This window comes from Ranitomeya imitator, chromosome 2, assembly GCF_032444005.1.
Source record: "Ranitomeya imitator isolate aRanImi1 chromosome 2, aRanImi1.pri, whole genome shotgun sequence".
Classification (NCBI taxonomy): domain Eukaryota; kingdom Metazoa; phylum Chordata; class Amphibia; order Anura; family Dendrobatidae; genus Ranitomeya; species Ranitomeya imitator.
The window spans coordinates 788,962,414-788,990,072 of record NC_091283.1 but is presented as its reverse complement, the minus strand read 5'-3'; the positions used below and the strand labels follow the sequence as shown (position 1 = coordinate 788,990,072).

The 27,659-nt window shown below is 44.3% G+C and overlaps 1 protein-coding gene across 1 annotated transcript in view; it reads right to left on the bottom strand.

The window, feature by feature from the left end:
- Window positions 1-21,720, bottom strand: part of ZNF365 (zinc finger protein 365) — a 46,523-nt gene extending 24,803 nt beyond the window's left edge. Inside the window, exons 1-2 of the mRNA XM_069753623.1 lie at window positions 21,562-21,720; window positions 12,410-13,150 (exon numbers count right to left, since the gene is read on the bottom strand). Of these exons, the coding sequence (XP_069609724.1) occupies window positions 12,410-13,137 (728 nt within the window). The 5' untranslated portion in view covers window positions 13,138-13,150; window positions 21,562-21,720. The remainder of the gene's footprint in view (window positions 1-12,409; window positions 13,151-21,561) is intronic.
- Window positions 21,721-27,659: the final 5,939 nt, after the last annotated feature.

The window sequence follows — 27,659 nt, the reverse complement described above, 5'->3', positions numbered from 1 at the left end:
ACAAACCCTCTCTCTACACCACGGAAGGGCTGATTCTTAGGAAGGAAGGCTGTCGGAAAGAAGCAGGGCGCGTCCGAGGGTGATTATATTCTTATTAGGTATATACTCACCCTCGGACGCGCCCTGCTTCTTTATTTGTAATGAATGTTTATTTGCAATGTGGTTTTGACTTACTCTATTTTTTTGGTAAATAATGATTTTATTATTTTCATTGTTTTGCATCTTCTTGGCAATAATATAAAGAAGACGCGACAGGACAACACTCGGTGGATGCCATATCTGTGTTTTAAATTGAAAAAAACTTTCAGTTAACTACTTGCAGGAGAAAGTTATTGTAGCTGGTGGCCATTTTTAGTACTGTACCAGATTTTTGTTGTATGTGTTTGTTTTTAAAGGGAACCTGTCACCTGAATTTGGCGGGACTGGTTTTGGGTCATATGGGCGGAGTTTTCAGGTGTTTGATTCACCCTTTCCTTACCCGCTGGCTGCATGCTGGCTGCAATATTGGATTGAAGTTCATTCTCTGTCCTCCATAGTACACACCTGCACAAGGCAAGATTGCTTTGCGCAGGCGTGTACTATGGAGGACAGAGAATGAACTTCAATCCAATATTGCAGCCAGCATGCAGCCAGCGGGTAAGGAAAGGGTGAATCAAACACCCGAAAACTCCGCCCATATGACCCAAAACCAGTCCCGCCAAATTCAGGTGACAGAGTCCCTTTAATGTTAAAATGTCTGCATTTGATATCTCTCCAGTATTTTCTTTTTTATAAGCAAAATACTTATTTTTATATTTTCTGATGTTGGTTCCAGGGGTACACGGGCAGCAGTGGTGTGGTCAGTGGAGGCCTAGTGGAAGGAGTGACCGCAGACAGGCATCGAAGGCCTAAAATAATAACACATGGCTGTTGGCAATTTTAAATTGGTTCCAGGGGTACACGGGCAGCAGTGGTGTGGTCAGTGGAGGCCTAGTGGAAGGAGTGACCGCAGACAGGCATCGAAGGCCTAAAGTAAAAAAATTGGGCTGGCTGTAGGCAATTTTAAATTGGTTCCAGGGGTACACGGGCAGCAGTGGTGTGGTCAGTGGAGGCCTAGTGGAAGGAGTGACCGCAGACAGGCATCGAAGGCCTAAAATAATAACACATGGCTGTAGGGAATTTTAAATTGGTTCCAGGGGTACACGGGCAGCAGTGGTGTGGTCAGTGGAGGCCTAGTGGAAGGAGTGACCGCAGACAGGCATCGAAGGCCTAAAATAATAACACATGGCTGTAGGCAATTTTAAATTGGTTCCAGGGGTACACGGGCAGCAGTGGCCTGGTCAGTGTAGTAGTAGTAGAAAGAATGGACCGCAGACAGGCATCGAAGGCCTAAAATAATAACACATGGCTGTAGGCAATTTTAAATTGGTTCCAGGGGTACACGGGCAGCAGTGGTGTGGTCAGTGGAGGCATATTGAAAGGAGTGACCGCAGACAGGCATCGAAGGCCTAAAATAATAACACATGGCTGTAGGCAATTTTAAATTGGTTCCAGGGGTACACGGGCAGCAGTGGTGTGGTCAGTGGAGGCCTAGTGGAAGGAGTGACCGCAGACAGGCATCGAAGGCCTAAAATAATAACACATGGCTGTAGGCAATTTTAAATTGGTTCCAGGGGTACACGGGCAGCAGTGGCCTGGTCAGTGTAGTAGTAGTAGAAAGAATGGACCGCAGACAGGCATCGAAGGCCTAAAATAAAAAAATTGGGCTGGCTGTAGGCAATTTTAAATTGGTTCCAGGGGTACACGGGCAGCAGTGGTGTGGTCAGTGGAGGCATAGTGGAAGGAATGACCGCAGACAGGCTTCGAAGGCCTAACATAACAAAAATGTCAATACAATGGTATTGTCAGTGGCAGGCATTGAAGGATGTCAGCGCATAGACTAAACATTGGTGGAGCTGTGAGATAATTTTGCAAGTGGTAGAGCACTGTTTGAGCTGGGGGGGGGAACTGTCTTGTGGCCGGCGGTACAGGCCCAGGGCCCCTCATATTACAACGGTGTGTCTGACGTTGGGTGCGCACCACCACCGCCAGAGACACTTTATTGTACTAGGAGGGACCCAGTGGCAGTGCCGTCGACCAAAAGCGGGCACACCCACCTCTTCAGACAAACAGCACTCTCACGGGTGCTGTCGCCAAGTGTCGATACCACGGCCCCGTGTGGGGAGTTTGGCCATTTAGTGAGGTGTAAACATGTCGTATGCTGGACAATCAGGTGCAGAAAATTACGAGATTGGAAAAGGCATTCAGAATAGTCCACAGGCAAGACCTTTTCATAGGAAAGCTAGGTGTCAGCCGGGCAAGGTGGGGCAAAAGATTTCGAAATCCAGTTGTGGTTCATTTTAATGAAGGTTAGATCATCTACATTTTGGGTAGCCAGACGAGTCCTTTTTTCTGTTAGTATTGAACCTGCAGCACTGAATACTCTTTCTGATAGGACACTAGCTGCCGGGCAAGCAAGCTCCTGCAATGCATATTCTGCCAATTCTGGCCAGGTGTCTAATTTTGATGCCCAGTAATCAAATGGGAATGACGGTTGAGGGAGAACATCGATAAGGGATGAAAAATAGTTTGTAACCATACTGGACAAATGTTGTCTCCTGTCACTTTGAATTGATGCTGCAGTACCTGTCCTGTCTGCGGTCATAGCAAAATCACTCCACAACCTGGTCAGAAAACCCCTCTGGCCAACGCCACTTCTGATTTCTGCCCCTCTAACTCCTCTGGTCTGCTGGCCCCTGCAGCTCGTGTGAGAACGATCACGGGCGCTGTGTGCAGGGAATGCCAGAAGCAAACGGTTGCTAATATTAGTTCCAAGTTCTCATGTGGCATTATATTTTGCAATTTGCCTTTATAGCGAGGATCAAGGAGGCAGGCCAACCAGTAATCGTCATCATTCATCATTTTAGTTATGCGTGTGTCCCTTTTGAGGATACGTAAGGCATAATCCGCCATGTGGGCCAAAGTTCCAGTTCTCAAATCTGCGGTTGTGCTTGGTTGAGGGGCAGTTTCGGGCAAATCCACGTCACTTGTGTCCCTCAAAAAACCAGAACCCGGCCTTGCCGCGCCACCAATTTCCAGTGGCCCCGGAAAAGCTTCCTCATTAAAAATATAATCATCCCCATCATCCTCCTCCTCCTCCTCCTCCTCTTCGCCCGCTACCTCGTCCTGTACACTGCCCTGGCCAGACAATGGCTGACTGTCATCAAGGCTTTCCTCTTCCTCAGCTGCAGACGCCTGATCCTTTATGTGCATCAAACTTTGCATCAGCAGACGCATTAGGGGGATGCTCATGCTTATTATGGCGTTGTCTGCACTAACCAGCCGTGTGCATTCCTCAAAACACTGAAGGACTTGACACATGTCTTGAATCTTCGACCACTGCACACCTGACAACTCCATGTCTGCCATCCTACTGCCTGCCCGTGTATGTGTATCCTCCCACAAAAACATAACAGCCCGCCTGTGTTCGCACAGTCTCTGAAGCATGTGCAGTGTTGAGTTCCACCTTGTTGCAACGTCTATGATTAGGCGATGCTGGGGAAGGTTCAAAGAACGCTGATAGGTCTGCATACGGCTGGAGTGTACGGGCGAACGGCGGATATGTGAGCAAAGTCCACGCACTTTGAGGAGCAGGTCGGATAACCCCGGATAACTTTTCAGGAAGCACTGCACCACCAGGTTTAAGGTGTGAGCCAGGCAAGGAATGTGTTTCAGTTGGGAAAGGGAGATGGCAGCCATGAAATTCCTTCCGTTATCACTCACTACCTTGCCTGCCTCAAGATCTACAGTGCCCAGCCACGACTGCGTTTCTTTCTGCAAGAACTCGGACAGAACTTCCGCGGTGTGTCTGTTGTCGCCCAAACACTTCATAGCCAATACAGCCTGCTGACGTTTGCCAGTAGCTGCCCCATAATGGGAGACCTGGTGTGCAACAGTGGCAGCTGCGGATGGAGTGGTTGTGCGACTGCGGTCTGTGGACGAGCTCTCGCTTCTGCAGGAGGACGAAGAGGAGGAGGAGGGGGTGCGAACGGCTACATCCAACTGTTTCCTAGACCGTGGGCTAGGCAGAACTGTCCCAAACTTGCTGTCCCCTGTGGACCCTGCATCCACCACATTTACCCAGTGTGCCGCGATGGACACGTAACGTCCCTGGCCATGCCTACTGGTCCATGCATCTGTTGTCAGGTGCACCTTTGTGCTCACAGATTGCCTGAGTGCATGGACGATGCGCTCTTTAACATGCTGGTGGAGGGCTGGGATGGCTTTTCTGGAAAAAATGTGTCGACTGGGTAGCTCGTAGCGTGGTACAGCGTAGTCCATCAGGGCTTTGAAAGCTTAGCTTTCAACTAACCGGTAGGGCATCATCTCTAACGAGATTAGTCTAGCTATGTGTGCGTTCAAACCCTGTGTACGCGGATGCGAGGCTAAGTACTTCCTTTTTCTAACCATAGTCTCATGTAGGGTGAGCTGGACTGGAGAGCTGGAGATCGTGGAACTAGCGGGGGTGCCGGTGGACATGGCAGACTGAGAGACGGTGGGAGATGGTATTGTTGCCGCCGGTGCCCTAGATGCAGTGTTTCCTACTACGAAACTGGTGATTCCCTGACCCTGACTGCTTTGGCCTGGCAAAGAAACCTGCACAGATACTGCAGGTGGTGCGGAAAATGGTGGCCCTACACTGCCGGAAGGGATGTTGCGTTGATGACTAGCTTCATTGGCCGAGGGTGCTACAACCTTAAGGGACGTTTGGTAGTTAGTCCAGGCTTGCAAATGCATGGTGGTTAAATGTCTATGCATGCAACTTGTATTGAGACTTTTCAGATTCTGTCCTCTGCTTAAGGTAGTTGAACATTTTTGACAGATGACTTTGCGCTGATCAATTGGATGTTGTTTAAAAAAATGCCAGACTGCACTCTTTCTAGCATCGGATACCTTTTCAGGCATTGCAGACTGAGCTTTAACCGGATGGCCACGCTGTCCTCCAAAAGGTTTTGGCTTTGCCACGCGTTTTGGGCAAGATACGGGCCCGGCAGATGGAACCTGTTGCGATGTTGATGCCTGCTGCGGCCCCTCCTCCTCCGCTTCAGAACTGCTGCCGCCTGCACCCTGTTCCCCCAATGGCTGCCAATCGGGGTCAAGAACTGGGTCATCTATTACCTCTTCTTGTAGCTCGTGTGCAACTTCGTCTGTGTCACCGTGTCGGTCGGTGGTATAGCGTTCGTGATGGGGCAACATAGTCTCATCAGGGTCTGATTCTTGATCATTACCCTGCGAGGGCAATGTTGTGGTCTGAGTCAAAGGACCAGCATAGTAGTCTGGCTGTGGCTGTGCATCAGTGCACTCCATGTCAGATTCAACTTGTAATGGGCATGGACTGTTAACTGCTTCACTTTCTAAGCCAGGGACGTTATGTGTAAAGAGCTCCATGGAGTAACCCGTTGTGTCGCCTGCTGCATTCTTCTTTGTTGTTGTTTTTGCTGAAGAGGACAAGGAAGCGACTTGTCCCTGACCGTGAACATCCACTAACGACACGCTGCTTTGACATTTACCAGTTTCACGAGAGGAGGCAAAAGAGCTAGAGGCTGAGTCAGCAAGATAAGCCAAAACTTGCTCTTGCTGCTCCGGCTTTAAAAGCGGTTTTCCTACTCCCAGAAAAGGGAGCGTTCGAGGCCTTGTGTAGCCAGACGACGAACCTGGCTCCACAGCTCCAGACTTAGGTGCAATATTTTTTTTCCCACGACCAGCTGATGCTCCACCACTACCACTACCCTCATTACCAGCTGACAATGAACGCCCCCGGCCACGACCTCTTCCACCAGACTTCCTCATTGTTTTAAAAACGTAAACAAACTAACGGTATTTGTTGCTGTCACACAAATTACACGGTGAGCTATAACTTCAGTATGATTTAGCTACCCCTTTACAGGTGAGTGAGACCACAACGAAAATCAGGCACAATGTTACACACTCTGTTGTTGGTGGCAACAAATGAGAGAGATGCCACACACGCAGGACTGTCACTGAAGCACAAATGTAAATATTAATCTCCCACTGATTTGATTTTTTTTTTTTTTCAGGGAGACTTTAGGAAAAAAAAATAATAGAATAAAATGATTTTTTCAGGAAGAATTTAGAAACCAAATAAAATAAAATGATTTTTTCAGGGAGAATTTAGAAAACAAATAAAACAAAAAAAGGCTTTCTATGGCCCACTGAGTGAGAGATGACGCACACAGGAGTCAGGAGTGGCACACAAGCCCAGAGGCCAATATTTATCTCCCACTGATTGATGTAGTGATTTTTTCAGGTAGATTTTGGAACCCAAATCAAGCTAAAAAAATAATAGGCTTTCTATGGCCCACAATTGGAGAGAGAGAGAGAGAGAGATGGCACACCCAGGAGTCAAGACTGGCACACAAGCAGAAAGGGCAATATTAATCTCCCACTGATTTGTTTTTTTTTTTTTATTTCAGGGAGACTTTAGGAAAAAAAAATAATAGAATAAAATGATTTTTTCAGGAAGAATTTAGAAACCAAATAAAATAAAATGATTTTTTCAGGGAGAATTTAGAAAACAAATAAAACAAAAAAAGGATTTCTATGGCCCACTGAGTGAGAGATGACACACACAGGAGTCAGGAGTCAGGAGTGGCACACAAGCCCAGAGGCCAATATTTATCTCCCACTTTTTTTTTTTGTTCCAGGGAAAATTTATAAAACCAATAAAAAAAATAATAAATAGGCTTTCTATGGCCCACTATCTGAGAGAGAGAGAGAGATGGCACGCTTAGGACTGGCACACAAGCCCAAAGGCCAATATTAATCTCCCTTTTTTTTTCAGGGAGAATTTATAAAACCAAAAAAAAATAAATAAATAGGCTTTCTATGGCCCACTATTTGTGAGAGAGATGGCATGCTCAGGACTGGCACACAAGCCCAGAGGCCAATATTAATCTCCCACTTTTTTATTTTTTTTTCCAGGGAAAATTTATAAACCCAATAAAAAAAATAATAAATAGGCTTTCTATGGCCCACTATCTGAGAGAGAGAGATGGCACGCTTAGGACTGGCACACAAGCCCAAAGGCCAATATTAATCTCCCACTGATTGATTTATTGATTTTTTCAGGTAGAATTTAGAACCCAAATAAAGCAAAAAAAAAAAAAAAAGGGCTTTCTATGGTCCACTGAGTGAGTGATGATGCACACAGGAGTCAGGAGTGGCACACAAGCCCTGAGGCCAATATTTTTCTCCCACTGATTGATGTAGTGATTTTTTCAGGTAGATTTTAGAACCAAAATCAAGCAAAAAAATAAATAGGCTTTCTATGGCCCACTATTTGTGAGAGAGATGGCACGCTCAGGACTGGCACACAAGCCCAGAGGCCAATATTAATCTCCCACTTTTTTTTTTTTGGTTCCAGGGAAAATTTATAAACCCAATAAAAAAAATAATAAATAGGCTTTCTATGGCCCACTATCTGAGAGAGAGAGATGGCACGCTTAGGACTGGCACACAAGCCCAAAGGCCAATATTAATCTCCCACTGATTGATTTATTGATTTTTTCAGGTAGAATTTAGAACCCAAATAAAGCAAAAAAAAAAAAAAAAATGGGCTTTCTATGGCCCACTGAGTGAGTGATGATGCACACAGGAGTCAGGAGTGGCACACAAGCCCTGAGGCCAATATTTTTCTCCCACTGATTGATGTAGTGATTTTTTCAGGTAGATTTTAGAACCAAAATCAAGCAAAAAAATAAATAGGCTTTCTATGGCCCACTGACTGAGAGATGGCACACACAGGAGTCAAGAGTGGCACACAAGCCCTGAGGCCAATATTTTTCTCCCACTGATTGATGTAGTGATTTTTTCAGGTAGATCTTATAACCCAAATCAAGCAAAAAAATAAATAGGCTTTCTATGGCCCACTGAGTGAGAGATGGCACACACAGGGATGGCACTCTAGCATAAATGTCAATCTTAATCTCCCACACAAAGAAAAAAAAAAAAAAAACAGGGAGTGTCCTTCAATTACTATCTCCCTGCAGTAATCTCAGCCAGGTATGGCAGGCAGCAATAAGGAGTGGACTGATGCACAAATTAAATAAAAAGTGTGTACAAACAAAAAAGATAGCTGTGCAGAAAGGAAGGAACAAGAGGATTTGTGCTTTGAAAAAAGCAGTTGGTTTGCACAGCGGCGTACACACAGCAATGCAGCTATCAGGGAGCCTTCTAGGGCAGCCCAATGAGCTACAGCGCTGAGGGGAAAAAAAAAAAAAATTTAGCTTCCACTGTCCCTGCGCACCGAAGGTGGTGTTGGGCAGTGGAAATCGCTACAGCACAAGCGGTTTGGTGGTTAATGGACCCTGCCTAACGCTATCCCTGCTTCTGACGAAGCAACCTCTCCCTAAGCTCAGATCAGCAGCAGTAACATGGCGGTCGGCGGGAACGCCCCTTTATAGCCCCTGTGACGCCGCAGACAGCAAGCCAATCACTGCAAAGCCCTTCTCTAAGATGGTGGGGACCAGGACCTATGTCATCACGCTGCCCACACTCTGCGTTTACCTTCATTGGCTGAGAAATGGCGCTTTTCGCGTCATTGAAACGCGACTTTGGCGCGAAAGTCGCGTACCGCATGGCCGACCCCGCACAGGGGTCGGATCGGGTTTCATGAAACCCGACTTTGCCAAAAGTCGGCGACTTTTGAAAATGAACGACCCGTTTCGCTCAACCCTACTCGTCGGTGTATGCCATCCGGACCCGGAGATTTATCTATTTTGATCTTATTTAGCCGGTTTCGCACCTCTTCTTGGGTTAGATTGGTGACCCTTAATATAGGGTTTTCATTGTTTCTTGGGATTTCACCTAGCATTTCATTTTCCACCGTGAATACCGTGGAGAAGAAGGTGTTTAATATGTTAGCTTTTTCCTCGTCATCTACAACCATTCTTTCCTCACTATTTTTTAAGGGGCCTACATTTTCAGTTTTTATTCTTTTACTATTGATATAGTTGAAGAACAGTTTGGGATTAGTTTTACTCTCCTTAGCAATGTGCTTCTCTGTTTCCTTTTTGGCAGCTTTAATTAGTTTTTTAGATAAAGTATTTTTCTCCCTATAGTTTTTTAGAGCTTCAATGGTGCCATCCTGCTTTAGTAGTGCAAATGCTTTCTTTTTACTGTTAATTGCCTGTCTTACTTCTTTGTTTAGCCACATTGGGTTTTTCCTATTTCTAGTCCTTTTATTCCCACAAGGTATAAACCGCTTACACTGCCTATTTAGGATGTTCTTAAACATTTCCCATTTATTATCTGTATTCTTATTTCTGAGGATATTGTCCCAGTCTACCAGATTAAGGGCATCTCTAAGCTGGTCAAACTTTGCCTTCCTAAAGTTCAGTGTTTTTGTGACTCTCTGATAAGTCCCCCTAGTGAAAGACAGGTGAAACTGTACAATATTGTGGTCGCTATTTCCTAGATGCCCGACCACCTGCAGATTTGTTATTCTGTCAGGTCTATTAGATAGTATTAGGTCTAAAAGTGCTGCTCCTCTGGTTGGATTCTGCACCAATTGTGAAAGATAATTTTTCTTGGTTATTAGCAGAAACCTGTTGCCTTTATGGGTTTCACAGGTTTCTGTTTCCCAGTTAATATCCGGGTAGTTAAAGTCCCCCATAACCAGGACCTCATTATGGGTTGCAGCTTCATCTGCTTTAGAAGTAGACTTTCCATGGTTTCTGTTATATTTGGGGGTTTGTAACAGACCCCAATGAGAATTTTGTTACCATTTTTCCCTCCATGAATTTCGACCCATATGGACTCGACATCCTCATTTCCTTCGCTAATATCCTCCCTTAAAGTGGACTTTAGACAAGACTTTACATAGAGACAAACCCCTCCTCCTCTCCGATTTTTACGATCCTTTCTAAACAGACTGTAACCCTGTAAGTTAACTGCCCAGTCATAGCTTTCATCTAACCATGTCTCTGTTATTCCCACTATGTCAAAGTTACCTGTAGATATTTCTGCTTCTAGTTCTTCCATCTTGTTTGTCAGGCTTCTGGCGTTTGCGAGCATGCAGTTTAGAGGATTTTGTTTTGTTCCAATCTCCTCGCTGTGGATTGTTTTAGAAATGTTCTTACCTCCCATCTGAGTATGTTTTCCTGGGTCTTCTTTGTTCAAGTCTAATGTTTTTCTTCCCGTCCCCTCTTCTTCTAGTTTAACGCCCTCCTGATGAGTGTAGCGAGTCTTCTGGCGAATGTGTGTTTCCCAGGTTTGTTGAGGTGTAGTCCGTCTCTGGCGAGGAGTCCATCGTACCAGTAATTCACACCGTGGTCCAGGAATCCGAATCCTTGTTGTCTGCACCATCGTCTTAGCCAGTTGTTTGCATCAAGGATCCTGTTCCATCTCCTGGTGCCATGCCCTTCTACTGGAAGGATAGAAGATAAAACTACCTGTGCATCCAGTTCCTTTACTTTCTTCCCCAACTCTTCAAAGTCTTTGCAGATTGTCGGTAGGTCCTTCCTTGCCGTGTCATTGGTGCCAACATGTATCAGAAGAAATGGGTGGACGTCCTTGGAGCTGAAGAGCTTTGGTATCCTATCGGTCACATCCTTCATCATCGCACCTGGAAGGCAGCATACTTCTCTTGCAGTTATGACCGGTCTGCAGATGGCTGCTTCTTTGCCTCTCAGTAGTGAGTCTCCCACCACCACCACTCTTCGTTGCTTCTTGGCTGTACTTTTTGCTGTCACTTGTTGCTGTGTGCCCTTTTCTTTTTTGCTTGCTGGTATTGCTTCATCCTTAGGTGTGCCATCTTCATCCTCTACAAAGATTTGATATCGGTTCTTCAGTTGTGTGGTTGGTGATTTCTCCATGGTCTTCTTGCTTCTTTTGGTCACATGCTTCCACTCATCTGCTTTTGGAGGTTCTCTGACACTTTTTTCACCTTCTGTGACCAGTAGAGATGCTTCTGTTCTGTCTAGAAAGTCTTCATTCTCTTTGATGAGTTTCAAAGTTGCTATTCTTTCTTCCAGACCCCGCACCTTTTCTTCTAAAAGGGCCACTAGTCTACACTTCTGACAGGTGAAATTTGATTCTTCTTCTGGTCGATCTGTGAACATGTAGCACATGCTGCAGCTCACCATGTAGGTTGTCACATCTGCCATGTTGCTCCTAGATCCTGCTGACTTGCTGTGTGTTTTCCTTCTTTGTGTAATCTACTCAGCCAAGCTCTCTTGCAATAATGTCCTACAGGCAAAAATTTTTTGGTGATGCTTTCCAAGCAGCTGGTCCCGGCTGTACCCAACGATCTTCTAGCTTAGGGAGACTCTTCGCTTTTCCCAGAAGGCACCTGGAATATGCAAATTAGCCTCCTCAAGCTTGAATCCCTGGTTGAATCCCCGGTGAATATTGATAATGCACAGTGTGCACACCGTGAGGATTCATGAGTTTGCAGTCCCGTAGAGTGACTGCAGACCTTCGTACCAAACCTGGACAACCCTTCATCTGTTACTAAAACAAAAAGGATTTTTTTTTTAATCCTATTGTTTACCACTCGTAGGTTGGGTTAATCTCCACCTTTGTAATGTATTAGTGGTACAGTGCTTACAAGCTATTTTCTGTAGAGCTTGTAAGTGCCGCTTTGAAGCAGGCTGGGTGACAGGAGCTGGCCAGCTTCAGTGCCCTTTCACTCCTCCGAGGAAGCAGAGGGAATGCTTACAGCATTGGGGGAGTTTGCACCTTTCGGGCCAGGTATCCAACCAATCAATCATGAATGCACTGCTTCCTGGGAAGCAGAGAGGCAAAGTTGTGCTCCTTAAAGACTGATGATGATAAAAACCCTTTAAAAAGGGGTTGTCTACTTGATCTCCATTTTAACAAATGTGTTGTAGATATGATTTTATTGCACTAAAATAAAAGTATTAGTGCCGCCTTCCAACAAACTGCAAGGTTCTCTTGCTGTTAAATGACTACTAATGGAGGAGCATGTGACCAGACTAGTCCATCAGTCTCCTCCTATTAGAAAACGCCTCACATGGGAAAGCTGCTTTTCTATTGGAGGTGGCTGGTGGACAGGTCTGGTCACATGATCCTCCATCAGTAGTCATTCTGAGAGCAGGAGAGCCGTGCAGTCGCTGAGGAAGGCGGCGCTAACGAGTACAGGAGGAGAATCTGTAATACTTGTATATTAATAATTCCACAAGATTTTGTCCACATTTGTTAAAATAATAATGTGGACTCTCCTGCCATTGATACGAACATACCACATAAAGAGAAATCAAAAGATCTCCATATCCTACAAAGAAACACCTTCCTGGAAAGAAAATAATGGTAGCATTACTGTTTTTTTGGGGGGCAGATTATGACTTACTCCTCCTTCCGCTGGAGCTCCTGCTCGGACTCGGTAAGCCGCTGACGAAGAATTGCGATCAGTTCCACAGCCACGTCCACTTGCCGGCTGAGCGCTCTCTCTCTGCGTTGCACTTCCTGCTTCTTCTGGGAAAGTTGTAGAAAGGCCGCACGGACTTCCAGAAGCTCGGAGGTTTTTTGGCAAAGTTCCTTATTGAGATTATCAATTTTCTTTTCTATGTTTTTATCAACGTTTTCCGTAAGTTGATTGAGCACGGACTTCTCTTGTGGGTCAAGCTGAAACTTAGTACTTGACATAGGATATCCAATGATATAGTGATTTTTTGTGGAATTGTCTGGCAGGGAGCTTTTGATAAGAGGGAAAGGCTTGTCCGATAGGATCTCTATGGGACTGCTGGCCTTTTTGTTCTCATTTTTCAAGTCACAGTAAGTTGATGATGAGCTTTTCTGATTGAGCTCATCCTCGATAGATTCCATCTGCTTCTCATTGAGAGGCTCTGTTGAGTTTTCCAGATCAGCCTCTTTCAGTGAACAAAATACCCCTGATTTTCCCCAAAAATATCTTTCATCATAGGTGTGCATATAATCCAGATGCGCTCTCAGCGAGGATAGGCTTTTGAAACGCGCATTTTCACCACATTGTGGGCAGCGAAAAGGCTTATATAAGTTACCGTTTCTAACGGAGTCCTGCCACGGGGACCTGCCGGCTTCAGAGGTTTTCTGTTGCATTACACCAGCCAAACTGCAACATATAAAATAAGACGTCAAAATATTTAACCGGTGAACTACTAATAAAATTAATACTTAAAGGCCTATAATGAAAACACAATTAGGTGGCACATTGATCGAGTAGTTAATGTAGTGTGAGCAGCATGCAGCTAAAGTGACTTTTTTGCCAATCGGTAAGCACCCACACAGGCTTGTTGGAACTTTTCTGATGTGCGTGTGGCACAGAGCTTTTTCAAGAGCTTTTTTACTTCTTGAAAAAGCTCTGTGCGAAACATACGTCAGAATGGAGGCTCTCATCACAATCTACTATGATGGTGTATTTTAGTTTAGATTTATATCCTTTCGTGTTAATCATGGGTATCCCAATTTGTGTAGTATTTATATACACTTCCATAAGCACCTTGATTAAACTTTAGCATTTATATATATCTATAATTTCACCATGTACATTCATATAATTATAATCTACTGACACATTTTTATAGTGGGTTGTTTACTCTTTGTTAATACCGCTATAATACCGCTATAATATGTACTATGTGGCCCGCTACCTGTTTTTAATATTTGTGTATATAAAAATATTTTAATACTTTGTTTAATAAAACTAATTTAATGAATCACAGTGGACATATATATTCTTTTAGAAATTGCATGTGGCAGGGAAGTCTTGATATAGATATTATAGAGGTTGTCTGGGCAAAATGAAAAAGTTCACTGGTGGTTTGGAGTTGAAAAGAAATAATAAATTAAGTGATACTCACCTATCAACACTCAACTGGATCCAGTGCAGACCGCTCCAGAGTGTTCCCTCACACTGGAAGAGGAGACGTCACCATTCCACTAGCAGCAGGATTTCTGTAGCCTGTGATTGACTGCAGCGGTCAGGTTACTTGAACAGCACATCATTCCAATGTCACGCTGCTCAAGTCACCATAGTGCTACAGCCGCAACGGACCTGCTGCTGATGGAACAGTGACATCTCTTCCTAAAAAAGCACAAACCATGGAGCGGCCTGTGTTGCATACGGGTAGGTGCTGATGAGTATTACTTTATTTATTTTTCACACCTCCATGCCACCGGTGAAGTTTTTGTTTTGCCCAGGAAACCCCTTTAAGCATCCTGGTGCCTACAGTTCTTACGGTAGTATTAACTAAAAAAAAACACGTTTTATTTTCTGCATCTCTGCTAGTCTTCTCAGTAATATTCTCTAGCCGTGAAGTACGGTAATTGATATGTAGTTTCTGACTTTTATGAGCAGTGTCTATACCCTCCTGTTACCATTTATTGGCAGCTTTGTGCATATGCACAGGATAGGCAAAAAGCAGTTAATTAAAGGTGGTGGGTTGGGATATTCAAAGTTCATCACTGAACGGACTAGCAGATTTACTGCTTATTTGTGCACTGTTTGTATTGATGAAATATTTGTTTTATTTAGCAAATATTTCATCAATACAAACGGTGCACAAATTTCAGTACAGATTTTCCCACTATTGAGACAGAAGATGGCAGTTGGTGCTCATAAAGTTCTATGGAAAACTGTAACTGTCATTTTAGGAGAACTTACAGCAGAATGTCTGTGCCGTTCTCTAGCTCCCCCCTCCATAGAATTTTTAAAAAAAAACCTGTTATCTCCTATATATTAATTGAAAAATCTGAATTCTCTGAATTAAGTTTTTACCCCTGAATTCAGATTAAAAAAATCAATCCTAGAGGAGAAAAAAAGCAACTCCATAATATAGATATATTACAAAATTGCCTATCTTCATACATATTAGTTTATTAAATAAAAATTTAAATAATGGATACTCTTTGAATTTATATATTTGGGGCTAAAAAAATTTTGGCAATTCAGTTTCATTAAACATTTTGCACTGTTTGGCTTTTACAGGTTCTTTGTTGCCCTGCACATTTCACTTTGATGTGGTCATAAATCAGCTGAGAAGAGCTCAGAAAAGACAGAAAAGTTAGAAACTTCTCAGAATGAGCTCGCTGACGGATTCTCAGATAACTTTATTTGCCGTCAGGACTAGATCACAGAGGCTATAGAAAGCAACAGGGCAAAGCCTTTAGGGTATGTTCACACGTTCAGGATTTCCATCCTTTTTTTTTCAGGACAGTTTTTTTAAAAAACTGCAGCTCTTGGCAGAAAACGCAGGTCCTTTTTTTGTCCTTTTTTGATGCGTTTTTGATGCGTTTTTTGATGCGTTTTTTGATGCGTTTTTTTATCCTTTTTTTACTGTGTGTTTCCTAGGAAGCTTTTTAGGGCTAAAATGGCTGAAAATACCCTAACCCTACCCCTAACCCTAACCCTACCCCTACCCCTACCCCTACCCCTAACCCTACCCCTAACCCTAACCCTAACCCTAACCCTACCCCTAACCCTACCCCTACCCCTAACCCTACCCCTACCCCTAACCCTACCCCTACCCCTAACCCTACCCCTAACCCTACCCCTAACCCTAACCCTAACCCTACCCCTACCCCTAACCCTACCCCTAACCCTAACCCTACCCCTAACCCTACCCCTAACCCTAACCCTACCCCTAACCCTACCCCTAACCCTACCCCTAACCCTACCCCTAACCCTAACCCTATTCTAACCTTAGTGAAAAAAAAAAAAAAAATTCTTAATTTTTTTATTGTCCCTACCAATGGGGGTGACAAAGTGGGGGGGGTGTCATTTACTATTTTTTTATTTTGATCACTGAGATAGGTTATATCTCAGTGATCAAAATGCACTTTGGAGCGAATCTGCCGGCCGGCAGATTCGGCGGGCGCACTGCGCATGCGCCCGCCATTTTGCAAGATGGCGGCGCCCAGGGAGAAGACGGCCGGACGGACACCGGGACGCCGGGTAAGTATAAGGGGGGGAGATTAGGGCACGGGGGGGGGCATCGGAGCACTGGGGGGGGCATCGGAGCACGGGGGGGGGGGGGGGGCATCGGAGCACGGGGGGGGGGGGGGGGCATCGGAGCACGGGGGGGGCAGCCACACTCCGCCCACGCACTTCCGCCCGCTCCCCCGCACTTCCTGCTGCAGCGGTTCTGCACATCAAATCGCAGTAAAACCCGCAGATATATTTTTGATCTGCGGGTTTTACTGCGATTTTGACCTCACAATGGAGGTCTATGGGTGCAGAACCGCTGCGGTTCAGGAAAAAGAATTGACATGCTCCTTCTTTTTTACCGCGGCTATTCAGCGCGGCTTTTTACACTAAATTCCGGATCATGTGCACAGCAGTGACTGTTTTCCATAGGGTTACATTGTTATGTACCCTGCATGGAAAACAGCTGCGGAACCGCAGCGGCAATACCGCTGCGGTTCCGCAGTAAAAAACGCACTGTGTGAACATGGCCTTAATGAAACGCAATTACTAAAATGATTTTTAGCAAAAAAATACATGTCTGAATTTATAGAAATCTCTTGCCCACTGGGTTTTTTTTCCACAGTGTATAGTGACCTGCGATACCTTTCAAATCCGCAACATGTCAATTTCTCTTGGCGGTACGCTGAGTTTTATGTGCAGATTTTCCCCATAGAATTCCATTAGATGTGGAAATTCCACAGGTAAAAAAAACGCAGATGCGTTGTTAGTGCGCTTCTGCTGCAAAAACATGCAAAGAGTACATGAAATCCGCACATGACTGTATGAATAAAATTTTGTGAAAACCAAACACCAGGAAGTATCAAACACAGAACAGCTTTATTACATCACATAGCCAAAAAAAAGACAAAAACAGCAGCGTCAAAAACGCATGTAAACAGATGCTCTCAAAAACACAATGAAAAAATATAAGTTACCTAATTTACATAATAGGTCCAAAAATACTGCAGAAAATCTGCAACATCAAAACCTCATATACTTATTGTGAGAAAACAACCTAAGTAAGAAAACAAATTGGGGGGAAAAAATCTCATAAAAATGGAAATAGCACATTGCAGCTACACTGAGACTCATTACTAAGCAGTAATGTGCCGTACAATCTAATAATTCATAGTTACCTCCCGATTGTGCTGCCCAAGATCTCACCGACCAATGTATCCTCTTCTGGTCGAGACAGGCATGTAAATGCTGCAGCCAAAACAACACAATCGAGCGCAGTGATTGGCTGCAGCAGTCACATGTTTGTTGATGCCAATCACTGACTGATTGTTCATGTCATTTGTAATTATTTTCAAAAAAGTTTTTGTATTATAATCTTCTACTATTTGTGGTTTTCACACACCTCTTTTTTATATGGCTATTATTATGGTGTGTAACCATCTACTAATGTCCTAAACCCTGAGTATTGTATTGATCACTTTTTATACACTAAATTTACCTATATACCCATACAAGTAGCTACATTTTGCTCTGCATGTTTGTAATTTCAGAAGGGAGTGTACAGATACCAGCAGCACTTTCTAGGAGAGGAGTCACGGGGCGTCAGTTAGCGAAACCATCTAAGGCCGGTTTCACACGTCGGTGTCTCCGGTACGTGAGGTGACAGTTTCCTCACGTACCGGAGCCACTGACACACATAGACACATTAAAATCAATGCATCTGTGCAGATGTCATTGATTTTTTGCGGACCGTGTCTCCGTGTGCCAAACACGGAGACATGTCAGTGTTCGTGGGAGCGCACGTATTACACGGACCCATTAAAGTCAATGGGTCCATGTAAAACACGTACCGCACACGGACGTTGTCCATGTGTAGTCCGTGTGCCGTGCAGGAGACAGCGTTATCCCCCCCACTGGTGCTGAAACCATTTACAGTCATGAATATGCAGCTCCACCCCTATGGCGCACAGGGGATGGGGACATGGACCTTTATTTTATACACGATAAACTTTAAAAAAAAAAAGGATTATTCATATCTTCTCTGCAGCAAACGCTGCTGCACAGAAGATATGAATCGCGGTTTCAGCACGATGCAGGGAACAGCGCTAAACTTTAGCGCTGTCTCCTGCACGCTCCGTGTGGTAGCCAGTGGGCACACGGGCAGCACACGTGTGCCGCACATATGCCACACTGATGTGCCACAGAAACGCAGGGTCACATGGACACGGATAATTCCGGTACCGATTTTTTCCGGTACCGGAATTATCTGGACGTGTGGGACTGCCCTAAAAGAAAATCTGTCTTTACTGCCTAAGGCCATGTGCACACGTTGAGTATTTGGTGAATTTACCTCAGTATTTGTAAGCCAAATGTACACAGGTTTAAAAATTCTACCTCTTATTTTTATTTTAAATTATGCAGGGTGATTTTTTTTGTTTTGTTTTTTTTTTCAGAGTCGACAACACTTTGATTAAAAAAAAAAATACAAGATTACAAAACTTTTTATCCTTTGCAAGTAAATAATGATGGCCTTTATTTAATGCAAACAGAAATCCTTTAAAAAAAAAAAATAAGTAGGAATTACTATAGAGACTGAAGTTGGTGTTGTTAAGCTGGAGTTAGAGTTAGGCCTCTTTCACACGTCAGTGGCTCCGGTACGTGTAGTGACAGTTTCCTCACGTACCGGTGACACTGACACACGTAGACACATTCTCCCCCCCCCCGCTTGCCAGGAAATACTCACCGACACCCAGCTCCAGCGATGTCTCCTCTCAGCGCCGGCAGCCTGTGCTGTGTGAGCGGTCACGTGGTCCCGCTCATTACAGTGAGGAATATGCGCATATTCCTCACTGTAATGAGCGGGACCACGTGACCGCTCACATAGGAGAAGCTGCCAGCGCTGAGAGGAGAGAGGAGACATCGCGGGAGCTAGGTGAGTATTTCTATGCAAGGGGCCGGGCGGCGCACGGGGGATGGGAGGCGGGAGCTCACAGCAAACTTTATTTTTAACAAAAAATAACAAAAACTTGATCTTTTATCTCTTCTCTCCTGCGGGAGAGAAGAGATGAATGCCGGCTTCAGCACCACACAGGAGGGACAGCGCTTAGTGTAGCGCTGTCTCTCCTGCACGGTCCGTGTGGTCCTCAGGCGGCACACGGGCAGCACACGGATGCCGCACGTGTGCCACACTGATGTGCTACGTGAGCACACGGACACGGATAATTCCGGTACCGATTTCTCTGGTACTGGAATTATCTGGATGTCTGAAAGAGGCCTTAGGTGGAGTCGGTAAAAATGTAACGACTCCAACTTTAATAAAATAAATATATAGATATATATATATATACTGTATATATATATATATATATATATATATATATAGATATATATATATATATATATAGATATATATAGATATACATACACACACCGTATATATGTAGATTCATGTACATGTGCTGCTGTGTTCGTTTTTATCTATATGATACAGCTTGCAGCTTGCACGTGTTCACATTAGGAGTGCTGGTTGGCTTTTTTCTCTATTTATTATATGGATGTGGCTGCATCCAGACTGATCTTGCACTCCTCCCATTGACCTTGCAGGTGGCAATAATCAACTCTACCTGCCCACATATTGTAGGTTTAGCCCAGAGTGACATGTTTTGTCCAGAGTTGTAGGCTGGTAGCCCAAGAGTGGCATGTATGGTAGAGTAGGACCCATTCGAGGGAGATCACCTTGCCGTGGTTGATGGGCACACATGAATTGGCCAATTTATGCGCTAAGGATCTTCATTTCATCTATAACTGTAAGTTTTATGAAAAAAAAAAATTGTGAAAATTTTTTTGTGAAAAAATATTTTTGAGAAATATAATATTGAATATTTGTCTGTGTTTTCACATGGCCTGATTAATGTACATGTGCTGCTGTGTTCTTTTTTTATCTATATATACATATATATATATATAAATTATATAACAATTGCATGAATGTTACTAACATTTCTTGACTTGTCTAAATTAAATTTAATTAAATTACTTACCGGTAATCAATATTAGTAATGGATGTATATATATATATATATATATATATATATATATATATATATATATATATATATATATATATATATTTAAAAATTGGAACAGCATCTACAAAGTACCTGATAAAGTGCAAAGCTTCCCCAGTCAGTAGTCCAATGACTTCCAGCAATATGAAGAAAAAACGGAGCAGCACCAAGAATATAGAAAAAAGTGGACTTTATTGCCTGGATGGCGTGGCGACGTTTCGGATACCAGATCCTTTTTCAAGGCTTGAAAAAGGATCTGGTATCCGAAACGTCGCCACGCCATCCAGGCAATAAAGTCCACTTTTTTCTATATTCTTGGTGCTGCTCCGTTTTTTCTTCATATATATATATATATATATATAGTGGCATTTTTAAAAATGTAGACGAGTTAAGACATGTAAGTAATATATATACTGTATATTTTTTTTTTCTATCAATCTAATTCCCTTTGTATAAATAAAAAAAAAAAAGATACTCGTACGGTGGTGTTATAATTATACATTCAATATGTCATTGCTAATTATTGGCAATTTATGAACTCCGACAAGGAGTTTGGAGAAAGAAGAAATGTCAGACTGACTCCACAGCCCTGATAATTACACAGAGAGCCGTTACAGAAGTTTGTATGTATAATCTTTGGTGGATGAAATCATGAACCCATTTAAATAATATTCACAAGTATCTAATCTTGGGCTGGGTGCACATTGTCTCAAGCCTACGGTACACATCAGGAGCTTTTCCCAACATATAGTGTAACGTTCCTATATGCCCCCATTCATCAGATGGTCGGAGCCTGCAGTGTGCTCTTTCGGCCTCCGTCGGGCACGTATGCATCTGAATACAATTTGTTTTACAGTATAAGAAAGTGTAGCCATGTGGTATATGTTTTTTCTTTTTACAATAGGCCCCTATGGAGGACAGATGCATTTGATGCCCCCCGCCTGTGCGTACCTCCTGAGCGACATTGGGCACAAATGCGATATGTACTTAGCCTGAGATGTTACTGTAATATTAGATGTACCAAGGATCCTAAATAATCCAGCGTCACATTGCAAACTGTATACTATGGGTCACGGTGCTGACATAACAAATAACCAATATATTCCACGCAGATATAAACAGGTATATGAAAATCACAAACAAGCACACACATTGCAGATCATTCCCACTTGGGAGATTAGTAACCATGTAACCATAACTCAGGAGGCGATACATGCCCAGCAAATAATGCATTCACCATAGGCTGCACACACACCGTGGATTAACCCCCATAATCACAGAAAGTGCAGAATGCCCAACGCATACAACGTGTGCAATCATATAAATGCAGAATGTTGAGCAGCTGGGAGAGCTGTCATGGCAGTCCTCTGCTACATCCTGTGAATTCAGCCTCATTCATCTGCAGCCTCATTCACGCTGTTATTGTGCATCTGTGCTGGATTGCTGGCAAAGAGGCAAGGGTTAATGATGGACGGTGCGGCTCATCATTACCCTGCCTGCATGTATAATCACAGCAGGGCACCACACACTTACCTGACTTGTTGCTGATGCTGTAAGGGGGATAAAAAAAAAATCTTCTTTTTCAGCAGCGCCGTAAGTCAGAGCATGGCTGACACTGGTACATGGCAGAGCTGGAGGAATGCTGGGCACCCAGCATCACACTAGTCAGTTTCTAAAGTTGCCATGTAAGACGTGCCCTAATTGGTCACTGAGCAATTCTATCCGATTGGGCAATTCTCCGGCTCCTTATAGAAGATTATGTCACCTTGTAACAAAGCTTTAGGGGATATGTTCTGCTGCTTTTATTTTACCACTTGACAAGTTATTTTAGCTTCATGCAGCAAATTACGGAGCAGATAGATGTTCCCCGGATGCCGCTCCGGAGACGATTCCACAGTCTGGTATTTATCTGCTACAGACGTATTCGGATTTCCATTCGATGGCATTTGTGCTGTGGCTTTATCTGTTTCTATCATAGTCAATCTTTCTTTATTGAAAATTGTTTTTTTAACAAGAAACAAGAAAAAATAATAAAAAAAGGAAAAGAAACAGGATAAAGTCAGCACTTGTATGCGGTGACAAATATATAGTACGGTGACAGACGTATAAACCAGAGTGGAGTATACGGAAAAGAAAATACAACAACTGTTTTCTTGTTTACAGATTCGATGTAAATACTTTTATGCTAAAAAAAAAATAAGGGTATGTTCACACGTTCAGGATTTCCATCCTTTTTTTTTCCTGACTGTTTTTTAAAAAACTGCAGCTCTTGGCAGAAAACGCAGGTCCTTTTTTTGGTCCTTTTTTGGTCCGTTTTTGATGCGTTTTTTGATGCGTTTTTTGATGCGTTTTTTTGATGCAGTTTTCTAGCCAGAGTCTGTGTGTTTTCTAGGAATTTTTTTAGGGTTAAAATGGCTGAAAATACCCTAACCCTACCCCTACCCCTAACCCTAACCCTAACCCTACCCCTAACCCTACCCCTAACCCTACCCCTAACCCTACCCCTACCCCTAACCCTACCCCTAACCCTACCCCTAACCCTAACCCTAACCCTACCCCTAACCCTACCCCTACCCCTATTCTAACCTTAGTGAAAAAAAAAAAAAAAAAAAATTCTTTATTTTTTTTATTGTCCCTACCTATGGGGGTGACAAAGGGGGGGGTGTGTCATTTACTATTTTTTTATTTTGATCACTGAGATAGGTTATATCTCAGTGATCAAAATGCACTTTGGAACGAATCTGCCGGCCGGCAGATTCGGCGGGCGCACTGCGCATGCGCCCGCCATTTTGCAAGATGGCGGCGCCCAGGGAGAAGACGGCCGGACGGACACCGGGACGCCGGGTGAGTATAAGGGGGGGAGATTAGGGCACGGGGGGGGGGCATCAGAGCACTGGGGGGGGGCATCGGAGCACTGGGGGGGGGGGCATCGGAGCACTGGGGGTGGGGCATCGGAGCACGGGGGGGCGGGATCGGAACACGGGGGGGGCAGCCACACTCCGCCCACGCACTTCCGCCCGCTCCCCGCACTTCCTGCTGCAGCGGTTCTGCACATCAAACCGCAGTAAAACCCGCAGATATATTTTTGATCTGCGGGTTTTACTGCGGTTTGGACCTCACAATGGAGGTCTATGGGTGCAGAACCGCTGCGGCTCCGGAAAAAGAATTGACATGCTCCTTCTTTTTTCCGGGAGCTATTCAGCGCGTCTTTTTTTTTTACAATTTCCGGACCATGTGCACAGTGTGTCCTGTTTTCCATAGGGTACAGTGTACTGTACCCTGCATGGAAAACAGCTGCGGAACCGCAGCGGCAAAACCGCCGCGGTTCCGCGGTAAAAAACGCACTGTGTGAACATGGCCTAAAAGTATTCTCGGAATGATACTTTTATTGTTTACAGACTGATAAACATTGTTTTCAACAGAATACTACAAGGGATGTAAGGGTATGTTCACACGTTCAGGATTTCCATCCTTTTTTTTTCAGGACAGTTTTTTTAAAAAACTGCAGCTCTTGGCAGAAAACGCAGGTCCTTTTTTTGGTCCTTTTTTTGTCCTTTTTTGATGCGTTTTTTGATGCGTTTTTTTATCCTTTTTTTATGCAGTTTTCTATGCAGAGACTGTGTGTTTCCTAGGAAGCTTTTTAGGGCTAAAATGGCTGAAAATACCCTAACCCTACCCCTAACCCTACCCCTAACCCTACCCCTAACCCTACCCCTAACCCTACCCCTAACCCTAACCCTAACCCTACCCCTAACCCTAACCCTACCCCTAACCCTAACCCTAACCCTACCCCTAACCCTACCCCTAACCCTACCCCTAACCCTAACCCTAACCCTACCCCTAACCCTACCCCTAACCCTAACCCTAACCCTACCCCTAACCCTACCCCTAACCCTAACCCTACCCCTATTCTAACCTTAGTGAAAAAAAAAAAAAAATTCTTAATTTTTTTATTGTCCCTACCAATGGGGGTGACAAAGTGGGGGGGGGGTGTCATTTACTATTTTTTTATTTTGATCACTGAGATAGGTTATATCTCAGTGATCAAAATGCACTTTGGAGCGAATCTGCCGGCCGGCAGATTCGGCGGGCGCACTGCGCATGCGCCCGCCATTTTGCAAGATGGCGGCGCCCAGGGAGAAGACGGCCGGACGGACACCGGGACGCCGGGTAAGTATAAGGGGGGGAGATTAGGGCACGGGGGGGGCATCGGAGCACTGGGGGGGGGCATCGGAGCACGGGGGGGGCATCGGAGCACGGGGGGGCGGGATCGGAGCACGGGGGGGCAGCCACACTCCGCCCACGCACTTCCGCCCGCTCCCCCGCACTTCCTGCTGCAGCGGTTCTGCACATCAAATCGCAGTAAAACCCGCAGATATATTTTTGATCTGCGGGTTTTACTGCGATTTTGACCTCACAATGGAGGTCTATGGGTGCAGAACCGCTGCGGTTCAGGAAAAAGAAGTGACATGCTCCTTCTTTTTTGCCGCAGCTATTCTGCGCGGCTTTTTAAACGAAATTACGGATCATGTACACAGCAGTGACTGTTTTCCATAGGGTTACATTGTTATGTACCCTGCATGGAAAACAGCTGCGGAACCGCAGCGGCAAAACCGCTGCGGTTCCGCAGTAAAAAACGCACTGTGTGAACATGGCCTTAGGGAGTGAATTAACTTGGAAAACAAGAAAAGAGAAGAAATCACAATATAAAAAAGAGGAGAGATAAAAGGAAAAGCGGAAGTAGGGGAAGGAAGAAAGTATAACGTTGGAGGAGAAAAATTACAATTATTTGAGAGGAGGGTAATCATGGAGACCAAAACATCCAACACCGCGGAGACACCATCACGTGTTTCTCAACGCAAGCAATAAATAGCCAGGTCTTTCACCGGGAAGGAACAACCATGGGATGGTATCCATCCACAGACAGCTGTTTCGGGGTATTTGCCCCTCATCAGTGAGGAGTAGGAAACTGGCATAGGTGGTTTTCCTTTTTGGATGCTGCCCTTCCCGTGGTTGTTCCTTCCCGGTGAAAGACCTGGCTATTTATTGCTTGCATTGAGAAACACGTGATGGTGTCTCCGCGGCTTTTCTACATGCATTTGCATATTTCCCATAAGGGATGGGAGCAGTGTTCTGGATCACTGCGTTGAGAAACACGTGATGGTGTCTCCGCGGTGTTGGATGTTTTGATCTCCCCGAGGTCATTCATCCTTATGTTTATAGTCCTTTTACTAGGCACTGCTCCTAATAGCCAGTTTCTTACTCCACACTGATGAGGGGCAAATACCCCGAAACAGCTGTCTGTGGAGGGATACCATATTTTGGCATAGGTGGTTTTCCCTTTTGGGATGCTGCCCTTGCACACAGTTAAGGCACCGAGTGCCGGAGGTGGGAAAACACCTGCAAAACATCTCTGAAACGTCATCATGTTTGACTGTAAGTACTTCGTTCTTTTCTTTCTAGGCCTCATTTCGCATTCAGTAGACAGTAGAATGATGTGCTTTACCAAAAAGCGCTATCTTAGACTCATCTGCCCACAAGATGCTTTCCCGGAAGGATTTTGGCTTATTCATGTAAATTTTGGCAACCTGAAGTCTAGCTTTTTAAGTCTGTGTGTCAGCAGTGAAATAGTGTTTCATTTCATTTCAATGTCGACGGAAAATTCGCGCTGACACTGATGCACCCGGGGTCGAGTGAGTGTCACGCCAACCTGGGAGATCTGGGGGCAGAAGATCACCGCTTATTATAAAATCGCAGAGCTTTTATTTAGCCGTGTATTTCGATCCCACATTAAATTTATTTGGTTTCCTTTAGTGCCAAAGAGGTCAACAACCCTTCCTATGCTGGTCAGAAACAAGCAGGTCAATTTCAGCTGCTTCTGATCTGGTCATTAACTCTTCCTATAAAACCTGGCCAGACCCTCTGTCCCGCTGGTGAAAGCTCGTCTTCCTTGCTCTTAGGAGACATTGTGATGGATAGCAGTTCGTTGTTGCTATTGGACAGTCATCTTCCTGTGCTGGGTGCTAAAGCTAAATAGTTGAAGTTTGGAGTTGTGGTGGTCTGTAGTTTGCTGTTGTATGGGTGTGTTTTTATCCCGTTCCCTTTTCCCATTTAGTTTATTCCTCCCTGTCCCTAACCTCCTCCCTATTGTTGGTTAGTGCTTTTGTATGATAGAGGTCTTTGGTTATCCCTGTTTTCTTTATGTCCAGCTTACCTTTTCATTTCTGTCCCATGCCTCATGGTGTGGGGGAGGGGACAGAATAGGGCTTTTGCAAAAAAAAAATAACTGTACAGGTGCCATAGCTATTGATTCTACCAAAAATAAAAATGTCATAGTGCTTTTGATAAACATTTACTTGCAATACAAGTAATTTGTGCTCTATAAGCCTGCGTGCCCACGGTCCGAATTATTAGCATTCAGGGCTCAGCGTATTTTTGCGTTTTTAGCCTTGTTTTAATAAATAAAAAAATGACATGGCGTCCCCCTATTTTTGATAACCAGTCATGGTAAAGCAGATAGCTGCGGGCTGATATTATTAGGTTTGGAAGGTCCCTGGTTATTTGGTGCACAGCCTAAAAATATTAGCCCGCAGCCAGTCCAGAATTGGCGCATCACATTAGAAGGGTCAATTCGGGCACTTTGCCCGGCTCTTCCTGCACTGGTGCAGTGACAATCAGGGTAATATTTCTGGGGGTTGATGTCAGCTGGCATAAAGCCCAGGGGCCAGTAATGGAGAGACCGGACACCCCCATTACTAAACTGGTTTTAAAAATGAAATCCCACACACATACAAAAATATTTTACTTGAATAAAGACTCCCCCCACATTATCTCTCACCAATTTATTTCCCCCCAAAAGAATAAAAATTCAGGCCTGGGGTAATCCAACGAATCTAAAGTAGTCCAGAAAGATATAAAAAGATATAAAAACGTTACATACGCCCACGTTCACCAATTTATTACTCAAAATGTTGACATGCAGGTCCGATGTAATCTACATTCCTCGATGTCTCCGGTGAATGTTAATGACAGTAAAGTGAGCCACTGCCCAGCGCCAGTGAACAACGGTCACTTTACTGCTATTCATATTCACCAGACATTGAGGAACGTGGATTACTTTGGAGGACCTGCCTGTTAACATTGTTTGTAATAAATAGGTGAAAGAGGGAAAGTGTGTCTGGGTGTCCGATACCTCTCCATTACTAACCCCTGGGATTTATGACAGATATGTTTTTTGTCAAATCCGGAAGAGACGGGCAAAGGGCCAGGATTGTCACATCTAATGTGATGCACGAATTTTGGGGTGGCCGCGGGCTACCTAGCATGGACCTTCCTAGCATGCTAATATCAGCCCACAGCTGCCTGCTTTACCTTAACTGGCTATGAAAATGCAGTTGAGCTGAGATTTATGCGGATATTCAGCTGAAAGCCTTAACAAACATTGATCATGGGAACGTCCCCTAAGTGACACCTTTGTTCAGTTTCTTGCACAAATAGAAGTCTGACATTAGTTCTAATGCTTTTCTGACCCAGTGGGTGATCCCTCTAAGGTACACATGTCAAACTCTGGCCCGCCTGGCATTGCACTTTCAACTGTATCAGCATCTTTCATGCAGTTGAAAACAATGATG